Source organism: Poecilia mexicana, unplaced genomic scaffold, assembly GCF_051168715.1.
Source record: "Poecilia mexicana isolate PSO_F unplaced genomic scaffold, ASM5116871v1 scaffold_20, whole genome shotgun sequence".
Classification (NCBI taxonomy): Eukaryota; Metazoa; Chordata; class Actinopteri; order Cyprinodontiformes; family Poeciliidae; genus Poecilia; species Poecilia mexicana.
In genome coordinates, this window is record NW_028263389.1 from 4,748,797 (window position 1) to 4,767,905 (window position 19,109).

Consider the following 19,109-nt stretch of genomic DNA (forward strand, 5'->3'; position numbering starts at 1 on the left):
TTTGAACCAATGAGCGGTCACGCCGCCGTTTAGACAGCGAATCAAAGTCCGTAACGTCAGAAGAAGAGAGCGAATGCGTAACCGTTCGTTGACAGTCCGGAATAACTGTAGCAAGCACATTTAAATAGACTTCAAGGGCGTATTTTGGCTCTCCTGCTGCAAATTACGTATTCGGTAAGTAGCATCTCATAGTATGTGCTTTTTGCGTGGTTTGCATGTGTCCCCACAGTGCATACGTATGTTCGGTCTTTAGAGGCCTGGGTGGTGCAGTGGGCTGATGGCGTGTTTACAGTCTGCGTTGATTAAAAAAACACGAAATAGAGTACAATGGAATGGATTCTACTGATGTAAATCAATTCCAATCTCAAAAATGTCGCTATTTTAGTAACCATTAAACCATAATCACATTTGGACGGCAAAGATATTGTCACAAAAGTGGACAATTTATGCACATAGGAAATACGGGTAGGTAATACTCAGATTGGCAAAGAGGTGAATATACTCAGAATCTGCAGCAAGTAAGATGTTAAGTACTTATAATCATGCGACAAAACCTCACTTCCATTGTCCCTTTTAGGATTCCTTTTTTATTGTAAAGCCACCTGTATGCCAAGGATAACTTTGGCTACGTGTGTACAATGTCACCCGATCCATTCCTTGGTTATCTTGTCCGTGTATTACCATCAGCCGGGTGCTTCGTCCTTGTGATTGGTTTTTTGTTTCGGTCAGGCCATGGCCCCAGCTGTGTGGGCGGTGCTCCGGGTGCTATCCCGCGAGGGAGTCGCCGTGTTGAAATCAAACGTACCTGCCAGGAGCAGCAGAGTAGTTCCTGGGTGGCAGAGGCCTTCTGTGACGAGCGGCTGCAGACGGATATCCAGGTGGGTTAAATCCTTGGAGCTACTATCGTTTAAAGAGGCTTGTTTATTCGTGTTGTAGATGTCTTCGTTTTTCTACTGTATGAACTGGTTTAAATGAATAGATAACCCCCGGGTCCGCTAAAATCCGTTGTCTAAAATCTACGAATACCATATTGTGGACAGGATGCAATATTAAAGTTGTTCCATTTCTACATCAGCGAGGTCAGACGCGCACAGGCTGCAGTCAGGATGCCCGAGATCACCACAGACCACCTGGACGAGAAGCAGGTCCAGCTGCTCGCAGAGATGTGCATCCTCATCGACGAGAACGACCAGAAGATAGGAGCGGACACCAAGAAAAACTGCCACCTCAACTCCAACATCGACAAAGGTATACCTGCCTGCGGTCCGCTCTCACTGCTTCAGCAGCTCCGACCTCACCTGTCTTCCTAAACACTGTCCAGGTTTGCTGCACAGAGCCTTCAGCGTCTTCCTTTTCAACAGCGAGGAGAAGCTGCTCCTGCAGCAGAGATCCGATGCTAAAATCACCTTCCCAGGTGAGAAACGCTAGGTCCCTGCCACCATACAACATATTTTGTAGGGCTGACGCATTAATCGCGATGAATCGACTATTGAAATAATTATCCACTAATTTAGCAGTCGATTAATCATTAACTGGGAACCACAAGTTGCTGAAAAAACATATTCACAGCAGTAATTAAGCCAAAACAGTACAATATATATAAATTTTGTATTAAGATATAGAAAAGTCTAAAAGTATTTTGCGTGGAACTAGTTTTATGTTAAAATTCTGTTAAAAAAATGTTAGTTTTTTTTAGTTGCAGATGTGTCCTCCAGAAATGATCAAGTGCACCAAAAGAATGCTATGTTGTTGCATTTTAGGCAATAAAATGTTTATTTTCATACATAAAAAAGGGAATTTAACTTTTTTTTTTTTTTAGTATTTATAAAATAAGCTTAAGCGGTTAGATGAAAAATCTGCAAAGTGCCCCCATTATTTTATTTTTAAATCGATTAATCGTCAGAATAATTGATTACTAAAGCGGTTGTTAGTTGCTGCCCTAATAATTAATCAGAAATAGCTTCAGCTGGCTTTTTCTCCCCACATGCAGGTTGCTTCACAAACACATGCTGCAGTCATCCTCTGCACACGGACAGCGAGCTGGAGGAGAGGGACGCGCTGGGTGTGAGGAAGGCCGCCCAGAGGAGACTCCAGGCTGAACTGGGAATCCCCCTGGAGCAGGTGGGAAGCACTGGCTGGAGGAGGATTAGAGAGGATTGAGCCACATCTTCGTTCCAAGTCTGATCTGCTTTTGTTCTCCAGGTGCCACCAGAGGAGATGATGTACCTGACAAGAATCCACTACAAAGCGCAGTCCGACGGGGTGTGGGGAGAACATGAGATCGATTATATACTCTTCATGCAGAAGGTGGGTCGACTCGATCCGATCTCTAATCAACGCTCCTGTTGTAAGGACGATACTGCCTGAGTTTCATTTGGGTGTCTAAGGTTTGGAAAGTGCTTGATTTCTATATAAAGTCCTTGAAAGTGCTTGATATTCAAACAGCACACTTTGATAATAAAGTGCAATACAACATTTGATTTAAAGCCTAAATATGGAAGACATTATTTGCAGTTGAAGCCGGATATTTTCATTACACCTAATAAGATGACACTTTTTTTTTTCTCACTGTCTGGAATTAAATCAGACTAAACGTTTCTGTTTTAGGTCACTTAGAATTATCAAAATTGTTAAATGCCAGGAAAATTAGTGAAAATATTTTATTATAGATTTTTGTCACTTTTATTGTGTATTGTGTTTAAGCATTTAATTTGAGTGGGAATGATATTTACCTTAATACAATTTTTGTGGATTGTTTCCATGTAATGAATATTTATTATTCCCAGTGACTCAGTAGTTGCATTTCCATTGACCACAGGATTGTGCAATTTGATATTTTGAAAAATAAAGTTGTGAATTGTGAAACTGTTTTTTCTCATTGACAGTTTTGGGAACATTTGTAATGGAAATGCAACTTGATTTAATTGATGTAAAGGTTGACTTGTATTTTACACATTGGATTTTAAAAAAAAATTGTTTTGTTCTTGGGCCAATCAGGTGTTCAAGAGTGTAAGAGAGACATTTCAAAACATTAAAATGTGTATATATATATATATATATATATATATATATATATATATATATATATACATACATTCTACATCCTACAGCAGGTACAAGGTAAGCTAAAATATATATATATATATATATATATTTTAGCTTACCTTGTACCTGCTGTAGGATGTAGAATAGACATTATCAACAGTAATAAATGTCTTGTTTTAGATCATTTATATTTTTATCTACAAAGTCTGGCAGTCTTATCTTGAAAAAAATGCTAGGAAAGGTGCTTGAATTATACGAACCCCAACTATCTTCTGTCATGTCACAACCACAAATTCCAGCGCGTTTCATTCCGATTTTGAAGACTTTTCCCTGCTTTTCCGATAGGACGTGGAGTTGAGTCCAGACCCCAACGAGATAAAAAGCCACTGCTACGTGAGCAAAGAGGAGCTCAAAGCGATGCTGGAGAAGGCTGAGCGGAAGGAGCTGGACGTAACGCCTTGGTTCGGCCTCATCGCGAACACTTTCCTCTTCAAGTGGTGGGACAACCTGCACAACCTGAAAGAGTTCATGGATCACAGCAACATCCACCGCATGTGACCACGGAGACTGAGATTTTGTATGCAACCGCGTTCAGGAGGTCTTCAAGAACTTTTAACGCTGAGCTGCGGGGGTCCTGAATGTAATCTGCTGTTGCCAATGGCAACGGCATTTTGCTTCAGGAGAAAGCTCAAGGAACTGAGTCAGTCTAGATAGAAAGTAGTGCTGGTATGCCGAACAATGACTGAATACAAAACTGCTAACGTTTGTTGGGATACAAGAATGCAATGTAGCCGTCACCTAATCAGAAGTAGATTATTTTTGTATGAAAAAGTTCAAGTGCCTGATTAATGGTGTCAGTAGCTGTAATAAATCTCTATCTTGGTCTACAGTGATAGCAGTGAACAAGACGTGTCCTTGTACACTTTTACACAATTTGTCTTTCCTCCGTACTGATTTTGATTTCATTGAAAGACGAGTTTTTCCAAATTGCTGTCTTTCCATTAAGCCAATTTATTTTCGAAATGTCAAACTGCGCAGTTGTATGGTAAATTGAGATGCATGGAAGAGATGAGCTTGTGGCACTTTCTTTACTTAAACTACTTTAGTTAAACCTTCTTTACCGCTTAATGTTTCTCTCATAAGCTTGGATACAGTGTTCAGAAAACCCAGATTCTTTAAAAATGACATTTCGTAGCTCACCTTTCATGTGGACAAAAGTGCAGTCTTCTCCATAAGAGTGTAACCCAAAATATATTCATTACATTCTTTAAAAATAAAAAAATAAACTCCTACTCAAAAAGAACAGAAATAAACACCTTAATATCATTTGGCAGTAATAAGGCCATATAGTGAGTTCCACTCTGAGTGTTTCTAAAATAACTTTTTTTGCAGACTTTCTATTTTGAGTTGTACCTGGTAACTACACTGATTTGGTGAGGCTGTCGTGCCACCTTCTCACCACTAGGTGGTAGCAGCGTACATCTCAGAGGCATAGACTTGACCCGATTAAGAAAACATATTTTATTGAAGTGCAAGCAGGACGCTACAAGGCACATCGTCCACTACTGATTTAAGTGCAAAGCAGCTGGAATAGAACAGGAAGGAGCCATCAAATGAACATTATATGGTCAAAAAGTTACATTTAAACTAATGGCAACATACAAACACTTAAAATGTAAACATTTGCTTCCATTTTCAAAACTCACTGGTGTTGATAGCACTAGCATATATAATACTGATATGTTAGTTCATGTCTGAGACACAAATCTGTAGTTGTGGATCACTTGGGCTTTGTTGGTCTTTTAGTATTCTCATCAGAAACCATCAATTAAACTCAATGCAAACACAAAACATAAAATTGAAAAGTTGTCATGAAGAACAGAGAAGCAGAGCATTTGTCTCGTGTTTAGAAAAAGAACATGTTGAGACTTGCACTGTGACCGTGGGAGACACCGTCACGCCTGGTACCCACAAAGTGCTCTCTCGTGTGTTTTTTTCCCCACCACAAAACAGATATGCAGGTAAATATATAGAGATAAAACTAACATATGTTTAAAATATTGATTAAATTGGACAAGTTTAGGCATTTATATGAAAAAACAAATTGGTCGATTTTTAATGGCATGGCGAGCTCGACAAAGCCGTTACCATATTTGGGCATTGACGTCACATGGTGACGCATATACTGCCAGCCCAAGATAAGAGAATCAGATTATGAAAATAAGGCAATGTTTAATTATTTTTTTATTTATTTTATCATTTTAGATATATATAAAAAAATCAAATCTACATTTCTGGTTTTCCCACCAAAAAAAAAGAAAATCATTAAAGTTAATATTTTTATTTCAAAACAAAAATAAAACCACTACCTTTATTTTCATTTCTAGTTTCTGATGAGAAAATCCAACAAACAAGACATACACAGATGACTTGCGCTTTGCAAAATTATTAATATCCTCAACTATGTGGGAACAGCTCCACATAGTTGACATTTAATTATTTATTTAATTTCCTTTTAGGATCTATGAAGTATTATTGAATTGGACAGCAAGCAACACAGAAAGGTCCACAAAGAAGTTTGGCAAAGAGGAGCTCAATCTGATGATGCGTCTCTGGCACAATTATAATGACATGGTGATCCAATATCCATGTCTGACGTCACAAATGCAAAAAAAAAAAAAAATCCCACATAACTTATGTCACTTTCCAAAGGGAGGTGAAACAACAGCAGCAAAGGGTGGGCCATCATCATGTTAATGCCAATGAATTCAGAATGGGACTGAAGTTTATAAAGGAATGCATTACAATACTTTTGACAATATACACTCCTGATCAAAATCTTAAGACCAGTCAAAAAATTGCAAGAATTTGCATTTTGCACTATTGGATCTTAAGAAGATTCTAAGTAGAGCTTCACAATGTTAAAGGAAAAAATCAGTGCAAGAGACAAGAACTTTTGAGCAGGGAATTTTCTGAAAACTGCATTTACACTCAAACATGATTTTTTTCAGCTGATCAAAAGTTTAAGACCATAGTCTTTAAAAGCAAAAAGCTGTGCAAAAATATGGATTCCATGTCATTTTCTGTCAAGTCTTTACACTGTCGAGATCTCCTGATGGCAAAAGCAAAAAAAGCTCACCGAGTTTGAAAGTGGTAGGATTGTTGAGCTGCATAAACAAGGCCTCTCACAACGTGCCATCGCTGCTGAGGTTGGACGCAGTAAGACAGTAATTTTGCATTTTTTAAATGATCCTGAGGGTTATGGAACAAAAAAGTCAAGTGGTAGACCCAAAAACAATTTCACCAGCTCTGAGCCGCAGGATCCGATTGGCTGTCCGTCAAGACACGGGACGAGCCTCTACCCAAATTAAGGCCATTACTGGTGCTGACTGCAGCCCAATAACCATCAGACAGCATCTGTGAGAGAAGGGCTTCAGAAACAAAAAACGTCTTCAAAGGTCACGTCTTCTTCAACGCCCGTTTGGACTTTGCAAGGGTGCACCAAACATGAGACATTGAAAGGTGGAAGAAAGTTGTCTTCTCTGATGAGAAAAAATTTAACCTTGATGGTCCTGATGGCTTCCAACGTTACTGGCATGACAAGGAGATCCCACCTGAGATGTTTTCTACACGGCACAGTGGTGGGGGTGCCATCATGATTTGGGGTGCGTTTTCCTTCAATGAAACAATGGAGCTTCAGGTTGTGCAGAGGCGTCAAACAGCAGCTGGCTGTGTGGTAATGATTGGGTTTTTCAAGAGGACAATGCTGCAGTTCACAATGCCCGCCTGACAAAGGAGTTCTTCCAAGAGAATAACATCACTCTTTTGGACCATCCTGCATGTTCCCCGGATCTAAACCCAATAGAGAACATTTGGGGATGGATGGCAAGGGAAGTTTACAAAAATGGACATCAGTTCCAGACAGTGGATGGTCTTCATGAAGCCATCTTCAACACTTGGAGCAAAGTTCCCACGAGCCTCCTGGAAACACTGGCATCAAGCATGCCTAAACAATTGTTTGAAGTCATCAACAAGAATGGTGGAGCTACTCATTACCGAGTCCTTTTTTTTGACACTTTGATTTCTGTTTTGGGGGGTTTTCGGGTTTTTTTGAGCTATGGTCTTAAACTTTTGATCAGCTGAAAAAATCATGTTTGAGTGTAAATGCAGTTTTCAATTAATTCCCCGCTCAAAAGTTTTTGTCTCTTACACTGATTTCTTCTTTTAACATTGTGAAGCTCTACTTAGACCCTTCTTAAGATCCAATAGTGCAAAATGCAAATTCTTGCAATTTATTGACTGATCTTAAGATTTTGATCAGCAGTGTAGAGTAAACTACCATGCAAACTCAGATCTTTAAGGGCAAATTTAGAACTTTAAATCTCGGCTTGTCCAGATGTATCCACCAGGATTCTTTTTTCTGTACACATAAAATTAACGAACTAACCTGGATGTTGTCGACAGCTGGCTCGATTGACACTTTAGTGCACATACTAACATGACAGTGCTGTCTGTTATATAGAGCTGCATGAGATGAAGAGTGGAATCTGTCAGGTTTCTTTATGGCATCACGGGCGTCTCCGCCGGGGCAGGACTCTGGTTTGGTGGGTTCAGCTCCATAGTGCAGAAAAAGTCCACCAGCTGAGCCGGCACTTCAGCCAACACGCTCTTCGCCAGCGCCTCACGAGGAGCCTGACACATGAAAACAGGAGATTTAGTTTTTAGAAAGTCAAAACATAGAGCATACTGATTCATTTTGTTACTTAGAGGCTGATATAGTAGAAAGCAGAGAGAGAGAGTGACTAGAAGGATACAGCTGAAAAGAAGATTTATATTTATTTTTAGTGATTTCATTACAAGTCAGGTTTTAAATACTGTAGAATAAGAAAAGAGGCCTGTTAGCCACCACAAACTAATTTCTTTTGTAGCATCAAAACCCCATTGCATAGAAAAAGCAATGGTGGTGCAATTGAATCTATAACCATCTCCGTTTCAGCATGAGCAAGAGTCTCAAGTGAATGTTAGTAAATGTTAGAGGACAATCCCTATCTCTAATGTTTCAAGTGCTTGACTAGCGAGAAATTTTTCAGATCCAAAGCTAACATTTGTTCTGACTGATCAGATCTGACCCTTAAAAACATAAAGCTTTATCGGGGTTTCACCAACACAACTTTCAGACTTTCCTAGACCTTTGTAAGACCATTATGAATGCAATTTAAGTCCTGTGTCTCCATAGAAATGTATAGATTTCATCCAGCCAACTTAAAAATAAAATGACAAACACAAAAAAAAAGCTAGCTAGCAAGCTAACTAGTTTGGTGGGTTCAGATATTTAACCTAGTCACTTAGCTAACTAACTTAGCTAGATAGCAATTCATGCATTTCTCCACAGAATGAATTTTGTCCACCTAGCTTAAAAATATAATGTTAGCTAGTCAGTAAAAAAGCTAGCTCGCCAGCTAACTAGGGTTTGGAAGGTTTAGATATTTAACCTTGCTAATTAGTTCATTAGCCAGCTGAGTTAGTTAGCTTGCATGTTAGCTAACAAACTTGTGTTAGCAGTGAGTTACTGGTAACCTCAACTGTCCAGTGTCACATGCATGTAGATGTCCAATATTGGTGTCGCTCTGTTGTAAAAATTAAACAAAAAAATAAACGGCAAATTCTGCATTTGTTACGTCATTTTTTTTTTTTTTTATTGAAGGCTTTGTACTTTTTTAGCCAAATTATTGAAAGCCATTGTGAAAACTTGCAGCAACAATGCCTTTATTTCTTTATCCTTCCAAAGAGGGGCAGATTTCTGATGATGGGACTCAACAATGAATTGTGAGATATTTAACTATGGGATATAAAATCTAAGGAAAATACACTGAGGCTTATTGTTGTAAAAATCACTTGATGTAAAAAGTTTCAAAGTGTGTAAATATTTCTCCCAGGCTGGCAACTAAGTTCTGATAACAGGTCAGTTCAGGTACATCTCTTCACATCAGTGCTAGATGTGAATAGATGAGCTCGGAGTTGTCCATCTGTGATCAGATCAGCCAAAACAAATATTAAAAGTATTAACTTAAGGCAGTTGTTTATAAAGGCATGACATGATTTATTACAGGCATGTGTACCCCTAAGAAGGACTTGGATCTTGGGGAGGCTTCAGTTTGTGTAAACTGAAGAAGGTGGTTACTTGCTGAGGCAACTCGGCTAATACGCTTTGAGCAAGAGCCTGGCTGGGCGCCTGAAAGAAAGAGGGATAAACAATGTAAGCACAAGAACTAAGTGAGCTCTTTGCTGAGGGCCTTGGCCTCCATTGATTTGATGTATCAGACACTGCGTAGGGACTTTGCTCTGCTATGACAGCACTCCCATTTTGAATCAAAATTTTAAAAAATGACCAAGTGAAATGCATGCAGATTTTATAGCAATGGGTTAGCTTCCTAAAACGGAGAATTGAAGATGAATCAGTTGAAATTAAATGCCGTTCCCTATTCTATCTCCTACATAGCAGAGAGAAACAGAAAGAAGTTTGGTGAACTGGACTTGACAAACTCACGTTCTGAAAATTCCTGAAGGGGACGAACTGGACGATGTCCCGCATGGCGGCCTCGCCGGACAGAGAGCGCAGGCAGCCGTCGTCTCCGTCCAGGAACTCCATGGCACTGAAGTCCGCCGCTCCCACGCCGACGATGATGATGGACATGGGCAGCCGTGAGGCATTGACGATGGCGTTGCGCGTCTGATCCATGTCGGTGATGACTCCGTCGGTGATGATCAGGAGGACGAAGTATTGCTGCAAGGGGGAGAACAAGTTAGTAATCTAATAACTTCATAAACAGAGAAACAATGCGCTGTGCTACGGGTATGTTGCTATGGATACAGCCGTTCTTTGGGGAGATTAAACAGGAAACTGGCTCGTAAACACAGGAAGTGGAGAGAGAAGGGACTGAAGAATGCATGCAAATTAAAATTTTTGAACAAGTTCACACATTCATCATGGACATGAATGTCACATTAGTCTAAATATTCCCATGATTTATGTATTTAGTTCATTTTTTAAACTTCAGCTATGAAAAAAGCTACTTGTTCTGACTACAGTCAGACTGTATGTATCAATTTGTTAAAAATGCATCATTTTGTGCATATAAAGTGATACATACAGTCTGATTAATTAATTTAAAAGAGCACACATAACCAAAACCATACATAAAATTGATTATGAAATCTCTGTAAACAAAATTGTCCTTCGAAAAATGTAAGTCATTTGAATGCAATCAATAGATTAATTGTTTATTTGCTTATTGCGATGGACTTGACTTAGACTAACATTTGGTTAAATGTTGTCTAGGTTGCTACATTTTGTAGTCGTATAAAATGAACTGATATAGATCTTTTAAACTGGTTGGTTTCCTACTATGCACCAAGTTTTTAAGTGTGCTTACTGTTTAAGTGTGTATGAAAACCAGTTTTGATGTGTGATTGCGATCGCTGTGATATTCAAACACCCAGAAACATTCCAGCTATTTATTCAAGGTGAAGTTAAAGAACCTTTTGTCCGTCTTCTCATTCTGCCACCTCTGGTAAAAGACTAAAAGTTTTCGCGTTAGAATGGGGTGTTTTTTTTTTTTTTTTGCATCACACGAGTCACGTGATCAATAACCGAATGATACTACTGGTGGAAAAGACGAAAAGGATGACATAAAATGGTAGGAGGATAATTTATTGACAAACTTACTGCGTGAGCAAAGTTATTTAAGTGTGATTTTAATTGTGTTTCTTATTGAATGAAAAGTGTTTTTCCGACATTAAGTGGAATATCGACAAACTTTTGTGCACATTTGTAATGGAAATTTGGCTACTGATGTATAGTGATGTTACCCTGAAAAATACATACAAAAACATCTTAACAAGCTCAAAATTATGACATCTATATCCATGGCGATTCTGTGTCATGTTGACAGAACTGCAAATAAATCCTCAAAAGTGTAGATAAATTAAAAAGTTTTTCTTTCTACATGCGTTTCTGCTACTTCTTAATATTTATCAGGACATGTCTGGTAACCATATATAGATTTCTGTTGCCTTGACAACAGCGTCGAATCCACAGGGAACACGGCTTCACGTTTGAGACGCAAAGCGTCAACCTTTACCAAATAAAGAAATCAGGACACTATGAATACTCACGGATGCAGTGGTCTGTTGGATGGCTTGTTTAGCAAAACAGGCTACGTGATTGATGATGGGGGAGAAGTTGGTAGGGCCGTAGAGTTTGACCTGAGGGAGACACGCCCTGTAGGCCTGCACCACCCCTTCAACACCTGCACCATGATGGTAGATCAGACTAGCATTAGTTCAACAAAAACTGACACCTCCAGTAGCAACTGCGCTGCAGAGATAAGCCAACACACCTGCACAAAACGGATTGGAGGGGTCGAAGTTGAGAGGAAACTCGTGGGAAACCTGTAAAAGGAGATCATGTGTTTCAAACCTTCGGTCGATAAGAAAGCCTCGGTTCAGGTGTTCTGAAGGGATTAGGAGTGTTAGGAGTGTCATGTCGCAACATGAGCTTTACCTGCCATGTGGGTGGAATCTGGGCTCCGAAGCCAAACGCCGGGAACATTTTATCACTGAGAAAAGGAGACAAATCTAACTGGTAAAACGGGTAAAAAAATTATATATATATATATATATATATATATATATATATAAAATGTAAAAACACATTCTTGCTGAAATTTCTTCATGTGACTTGCACAACGCCACAGCTGCTGAGGTAACGTAGTAAGAGGAATGGAAAATGTTTTTATTTAAAATAAAAGAAAACGTGTTATTACCTGTCATAGTCCTGAATGACGTTGCCCACGGACCAGATAGCAGAGAGGTACTCGTTAACGCCCTGAGGACTGATGTAATGCAGGGACTGAGGAGACCTGGGATCCCCGTTGGAGCCGGTGAAGTCCACAGCCACCTGTTGGACCAACATGGATGCATAAAAACAGCACATCTCCTGTTGCAGTCAGAAACTACACTTATATAGTGTCATGTAAATTTGGAGCCTTTAATGATTGTGAGAGTAAAATGATAAAAACTTTCATACATTTTGAAAACACTGGGGAAACCACACAGAGCTGTACCAGACTCATTGGTACCAAAAAAGTGCCACTTTGCATCATTTTGATCCACAATAGATGCAAAGTTATTTATTTTCGATCGTATCAGCTTGGAAAAAAGAACAGTTCAATAGAAAGCCTAAAATGAATCAGATGACAAGTTTGATTGAAGCTAAAACTCACAGTGAAGTTGATCTGACAGCCTCCCATTATATAATCCAGGAACGTATACTCCTTTACAACCTGCAGAGAAAAGAATCCGTCATACAGAAATCTGAACATTGCCCGCATTCATAACAGCCCAGAAACTAAGATACCTCGCAATGCTTCACGCTCACAACACCAGAGTTCTTGTAGCCTTTCTTCTTCTGCTTCTTTTTGCTGTTGATGCACTCGAACTCGGCCTGTGGAACAAGACGATGCTGGTGAATTTATCATAAGAGAGCAATAGAGGAAAACTCATACTTAAGAAAAAAAATATCCGGAGATTTTCAGAACAATGAAGGATACTATGATCAAATAAACTAAAATGATTTCTTTTGAGAACAGGCATTAGGTGGATCTGCCGCCACCTGATTTTCCTTTCATTACTGCTTTCAATTACAGCCGTCAGACTTGTTCTACAACAGGCTGTGACTTTCCAATCCATCACGATGACATTTCAGAACAATATGACGCCATAAAATGAGAACAAAAGGCATGGAGGCAAAAGAGATGCTTTATGCGTTGGTTGCTACGACGTTCACATGAAACTCGCTCGCACACACAAGGTCATACCGGAGAGGTCCGCGACGCTTCCTGGAGCCGCTTCATCGTGGTTTCAAAGGATCCAATGAGATCATGAGAGCCGTCGTCGTCGTAGTCGTAGCACTCCACCTGGAAAACGTTGGAAATGAGCTGCAGCTGTGCTGGATAGCAAGGCAATACGCCACAGCACAGTGGAAGTATTAAGCTAAACTTTTTTCAGATTTTTTTTTTTTTTGCTACACTCAACGTATTTTACTGGGACTTTATGCAGCAGACTAACAAAAGGCAGTGCATAATTGTAAAGCAGAAGAACAAAATAAAACTGTGGGGTATATTTATATTCAGTCCCCTTTTACTATGATATGTCCAAATGAAATCCAACCGTTTACTCCGTCTGAAAATGGCACAACCGAAAACCTACCAAGACACGATACAACAGTATTTATCAGCTAAACATGCTAACTTTGGAAGAGCTGCAGAAATCCACAGCTCAGGTTAGAACATCTGTTTAAAGGAAAGCTGTTAGTTCTGTATGGAAGACAATTTCCATTGTGAAAGAAAAGATAAAAGCCAAACAGGAAGTCAAAATGATGAATTTTAAACACAAAATGTTTCACTTTCAAAGTTATAAAAGTCAAAATGTTGACTTTTATGGTCAGAATTATGAAATACAAAGTCATAAATATGAGATTGGAAGTTACCATTTCAACTCTAAAAAGTCATGAGGTTGAAAGTTACGCTGTTTCTCTGTGGTCTGGCTCCAGTTTCTCATAATCACAATTTTCTATGACTTTGAAAGTCAAACATTTTGTGTTGGTCTGTCACAAAATCTTAGCACATCAGAATTTGTGGTTGAAACATGACAAAATATGAACACTTGGGGAAGGTGGTGCATTTGTTCCCAATGCAGACCCCACAAAACTAGCCAGGTCACAAGACTACATCTAAAATCGGCAGCAGCATCGTCACGAAGTGATGAGTCAAAGCAAAAACCTGACCAATTCTCAAACCAAGTTGCTTTTGTTAAGGTTCATGGACAAATGTGTGGTTTGTTGTTAGGTGAGGTGGCTCTCAGAAGACGAAACACACAGATGAAACAAACGTGCAAGAAAAAAAATGACTCCTAGAAACAGGACAGGAAGGAAGTAAAAACAGGGAAAGTTGTGTCTCACACAAATGTCTCTGTATCAACCCGATTGGTGACACAAAGTCAGGAACGACACTTGGAGTGTTCCAGTGTAATTCGTTCACTCTCACACCTCACCCAGTACGTAATATGGGAAGATGAGGAAAGACAAACTTCCGTGGCACACGAAATCACTCACTTGTTCCGCAAACTGTCTCCTTCCTGAAACGCTCGCTTCAGAGGTTAAAGAAACACAATATCAAGCTAGTGCATCTTTGCATGTTCTGAAGAAAAAAATCAGAATGTGACTGCGGGCGAAGACGAGATTTAGTCCAAGTTTAGAGGATGAAAACCATATTTACTTTAATTGGTTTCTCCAGGTCTCCCCCACACAGAGACTGCAGGGGAACTCGAAACGGCTTCCACGTCGGGTTCAAGTTATTCTTCACCACCTGAAAACAAAGTTCACGGAAATCACACAAAAACAGATTTCTCCATCCACAACATAAATTTACCTCCAGTGATACTTAACAGTTTGGTTTTACAATATTTAGATGACATTGCTCTGAATCACAACAGCAGCTGAAGCAGCAGATGAAGTGCGGCAGCCCTGATGGTCACTGATGGTTTTTTCCATGCAAACAGTTGGAACTGACCAAGCAGCCAGACAAAGACATCTCTGCTTGAATTCACATGTAGAAGCAGTTTTACTGCCCTCAAGCAAACGCTTAATTCATTAAATCAATGGGATCAGCCATCAGATAACAGGGAGCTCGATCCAGTGTGAAACATTACAAAGTGTTTATGGTGTAACAGTCACATCGCAAGTGGTTCCTGTTTCCATTCAGATGGTAAAAAGGGAAAACCAAACAATGACTCAGATGTTTACATGCCTTTCTGTCTGAAATCCATGTTCTCTCATTAGAGGCATGATGTATAGTCTGCCTATAAAGCTGTAAGAAATCAAATCCTGCATTTGTTTGTGCTGTAAACATTTACTTTAACACATAGAGACTTTTATTTAACTAGTGGATTCTGAATATCAATAAAGTGTAACTATTCATTTGCCACATTAAAAATAAAAGCATGACGTGATGAAAGTAGCACCTGTCAATGTCAATGTTTTGAATGACTAACAGGAAGTGATTTTAGATTAAGGGACAGGAAGTGCCTACAGTGTGACTTGATAACTCCCGTCTTTGAATTGGCAGGAGAATTTTCAGGAAGATTAGAAATACCATGTGGATTTTTAACCTTTGGTGTCGAGCCGAAACGGTAAACAAATATGTTTAAAAATTCTAAAGTGTTTGAAGTGCAATGTAGTCCAAACAACAAATATAGATCAATAAGCACCAATACGCACAGAGGAAACTGTCTTAGCACTACTGCTAAAGCTAACCTCCCTTATTTCAGCTCTTCGAACTACAGCCAATCAGCGCAAAGGAATATAAATGCCACTCCTGGATTGGCTAATTTACAAACATAAACCAACAGCATTTAGCCTAGGTATTTGAGATTGCCAAGATGCATTTTCTTTAGAAGATTTTAGATATACTCTATAAGTGGATTTTCCACAAATAATTTAGTTGCATTCCGCAGGAAAATCTGAGAATGTAGGTGAAACTGTGACTACTTTGCAGCTATTTTTATGTCAGAAATTGAACTGCATTCATACTATCCTAGGTCTTATGGCTTTCAGACTTAATACCAACATGAAAATGGAGCAGTAGCAACAATGAAATACATGTATGTTGCAACTTAACACACAATAATGGGCTACAAACTATACAGCATGCTAACTATCAAACACACAAGAAAGAAAAGAAGTTCTTTTATGCAACCAGAAGCCGTACAGACGGTGTTACCTCTGTCCTGTGAGCCAGCTGCCATCCGGTTTCTGTCTGCTTGTATAGCTCCAAATAAGGATCAGACTTCCCAAAGAAATCCTACAGAAATACACAGCAGAATAAAATGTAACCAAATGTTGAGGAATAAATAGCATGCAGCACAAACAGAAATGCCCTTACCTTGTTATCCAACTTTCTTGCCTCCACCTCAAAACGCGCCACCCGATTGTCTTTTATTTCCTCCGCGCTGATCTGCAACACAAAATGTAGATGCATTAAACAGGAGTTCCAAACAGACAACGTTCTTCCTGTTGCCTTTTGCTGAACCTTACAGTGATTGTTCCCTTCCCAGCTGGCTTCTGGTTCTTCAGCGTAAGCGGCCGGGTGAGTTTCCGACTGGACACAACCTAAGTGTGGGGCAAAGGAAAAGAAAAAAAAAAAGAGAAGATGAATCAAAAGATTAAGTCAGCAGAACAGATGATGAGTAAAACAAGGCAGCAGTGAGGCCCGCTGGGCAAAAGATATCCATAACAGCATGGATGAGTGAACATCAGAGGAAACATCACAGAGTCTCATCAGCAATGGTTTACCAGAGATAAAATCGCAGCAACTCCTGCAAAACGTGTCGTTTTGTTTCAGAAAAGGTAACCTCACCTGACCCAGGGTGCACTCCAGCTCCCCCAGAAAGTCATCGTCGTTCAAATCAACCGTCTTATTATCGATGTCGTAAATCCCAAACTTCAGCTTCTGGACCATTTCGAAGTAGTAGTCGATGACGAACTTCTTGGCAAACTTCGGACTGAGACAATTTTGAACTTTTTCTGTGCGTCCCATCTGTCGGGAAAGACATGACGCAGGAGAGAAGTGTTACAAATCTTAACATGAAGAGCAACATAAAGAGCATATGTTGACCTATAAGTCAGGGTCTTAATGATTAATGCAACACTGATAATAGCATTGATGAGATTGAACATTCAGAAAGAAAGGTTCCATGAAAGTCAATAAATTGTGAATTTATTGGCAGCTATGGAACCACTTCAACTTATTAACCAGCAATAAGCTGAAGTGGTCACCTTCAATCTCATATCGTTGTTGAATGTACTGCACTAGGTCTGCACTCATTTCATTCAGATTGAGGTCTAGATTTTGGGTCAATGCAAATGCCTCTCGTGACGTCATTGGCCTAAATACTATGAGAAAATAGCTGGGTTTGTTTCTTCTGTGCACTTTTTGGTAACTTTGCAGAGGAAATCCACACTTCAACAACAAGCTGTGTTTTTAGTGTAGGTGTACATTTTTTAGTGATTAAAAAAAAAAACAAGGCACTAGATTTTGACTTGAACCAGTGGAGTGTATTGCATCATGAAAGCTTTCTTTTCCCCACCACTATAACTAGCAATAAAAGTAGCAATATTCAACATATACGTAGCCTTTTTTAAGCAATAAAAGTTATGAAGTATGATTATTCACACTTTAATAACTCGTTTGTATCTAATTTTGAAATCAAAACACTTTATCCTGCTCATGTTACTGACCTCATACCACTTGGAGTCAGAGTTGCACATTAAAAGGACACATAAGGGGTCCGACTTGGAGCCGATGTCTGTGTCCATGAGGTTCTCACAGGACACGGTGAGCTCCACCTTGGTTACACACTGGGCAGCCATGTTCCTGCTAACAAGCGGTAGAAACCATGCAGGCAACAACACACCAAATTACACAACGTCGAGAACTGTTTAGCCAACAAAAATATTGAGGAAACAGAAGGAAAAAGGGGGAAATGTTGGTTGTATAGACAGTATTTTGTTTTTCAGCTTAACTTCGAGTGTCGTCCCTGCAGATGGGGAACACACCCAGTCCGTTACACCCACCACACTAACCAAGTACAGATAATACTGGGAGCTAACGCTACTACCGCGACTGTAGCAACCAACACTCCAGCTTGCTGCGTAAATTAAAAAGTGGTAAATAGCTTTTGACGTAAGCTTCGCAGTAGCGCAGCCGCTAATGATAAAAGACATGGGACATACAGTAAAAAGTTAATGCGTACGTAAAAATGAGAAAAAAGTAATACCGCTAACTTAAGCTAACAACCAAACAAGACACATAAAATTAATAACATCTGACTTAATTAGCTGGGTTACCACGTCGACTTCCGCATATTTCGGAGAAAATTTAAATCCAAGCTTACCCTAGGAAACAACTTCCACGTCGCCGCTTATAAATAATAGATCAATCAATGCGCACTTAATCTGGCCCTTCTGTCTTGCCGCTTGCAGCAGAGTAATTATTCCCCCCCGGTTTAGCAGAAGCTACGCCCAACTATGACCGAATAGTCGGTTTTCTTTCTGGAGATGAACAGCGTCGTTCCTGAAAGGAGCCAGAGAGGCGGAGCAACTGCTGCCGTCAAAGTCAATGGTTATCAATGGCATTCAGTCTATTCATTGTCACATACTTTCCATTGCCAGAGGCGTGACTACTCTGGAGTTCACTCTGGGTTTTATCTTGGTAGCGTTGTCAGTAAAAGCAGGGGAAACAATTACGCTTTTGATGTTAGTGAGTAATATTCTCCTAATGTTTTTCTTTTAAACCATAAAAATACTCATTAGTTACGACAGGTATTCATTCCCTTTGGACTGTGTCATATTTTGTCACGTTACAAGTTTCCATGTCAAGTCATGGAAAAACTGCTCTGTTCCAGTGACATCAAAATCTAATGTTGTGACCAATGTGGTTCCCTGAACATGTCATCCCCACTGTGAAGCAAGGTCTTGGTAGAGTAATGATGTGGTAATGCCTTTCTTCAGCTTCTGAGTTTCAATTCAAGACATATCCAAAGGGTACTGACCCATAGAAGTTTGAATACAAATTTACCCAAAACTTTACAGATAAAAAAAAAGCAACGTCTTCCTTTCATAAGTAAGCATTTAAGGCAGTTTGTATTATTCAATCAAAAAAAATCCCATTAAAATGAATTGATCTTTGTAGTTGTAATGTGACCAAATGTAGCATTCAGAGAGAATAAGTTCTTGGTCTTCAGGTCATTCTGCCAAGTATTCCAGTTACGATGTCGGTGTTCGTAGTTGCTATTTTTCAAAACTGAATTCAGACTGACAGGGCAAAAATTAATTTGAACATTTAATGCTTTATTTTTCTACCTTTTGTCATGTAAGACTATCCTCATGCAATAAAAAATTACTTTATTTTTAGATCATTTTCACATTTTCACAAGGAGTACCAATT

At 39.4% G+C, this 19,109-nt stretch overlaps 2 protein-coding genes across 4 annotated transcripts; one reads left to right on the forward strand and one right to left on the reverse strand.

Moving 5' to 3' along the window:
- The first annotated feature begins 45 nt into the window (after window positions 1–45).
- On the forward strand, window positions 46–3,938 carry idi1 (isopentenyl-diphosphate delta isomerase 1). The gene is made up of 7 exons (XM_014981453.2): window positions 46–174; window positions 730–878; window positions 1,076–1,248; window positions 1,322–1,414; window positions 1,991–2,121; window positions 2,203–2,307; window positions 3,391–3,938. The coding sequence occupies exons 2-7, from the start codon at window positions 733–735 to the stop codon at window positions 3,601–3,603; spliced, it is 861 nt and encodes a 286-aa protein (XP_014836939.2). The 5' UTR covers window positions 46–174; window positions 730–732; the 3' UTR covers window positions 3,604–3,938.
- Window positions 3,939–4,546: 608 nt separating this feature from the next.
- LOC106914577 (copine-3-like) lies at window positions 4,547–18,226 on the reverse strand. Of its 3 annotated transcripts, XM_014981451.2 has the most exons (17): window positions 18,058–18,226; window positions 17,402–17,540; window positions 16,521–16,700; window positions 16,199–16,273; window positions 16,047–16,118; window positions 15,885–15,965; window positions 14,382–14,471; window positions 12,924–13,022; window positions 12,464–12,550; window positions 12,330–12,389; window positions 11,871–12,004; window positions 11,609–11,663; window positions 11,445–11,496; window positions 11,221–11,354; window positions 9,593–9,829; window positions 9,165–9,277; window positions 7,597–7,737 (listed from the first exon to the last, which is right to left on the reverse strand). In XM_014981451.2, exons 2-16 carry the CDS (start codon window positions 17,531–17,533, stop codon window positions 9,167–9,169), a joined length of 1,599 nt encoding a protein of 532 aa, XP_014836937.2. In that variant the 5' UTR covers window positions 17,534–17,540; window positions 18,058–18,226; the 3' UTR covers window positions 7,597–7,737; window positions 9,165–9,166. The 3 variants fall into 3 exon arrangements, with proteins under 3 accessions (XP_014836936.2, XP_014836935.2, XP_014836937.2); XM_014981450.2 differs by lacking the exon at window positions 9,165–9,277 and having other exon boundaries at window positions 4,547–7,737; window positions 17,402–17,537; XM_014981449.2 differs by lacking the exon at window positions 9,165–9,277 and having other exon boundaries at window positions 4,547–7,737; window positions 18,058–18,225.
- Between the last annotated feature and the right edge of the window lie 883 nt (window positions 18,227–19,109).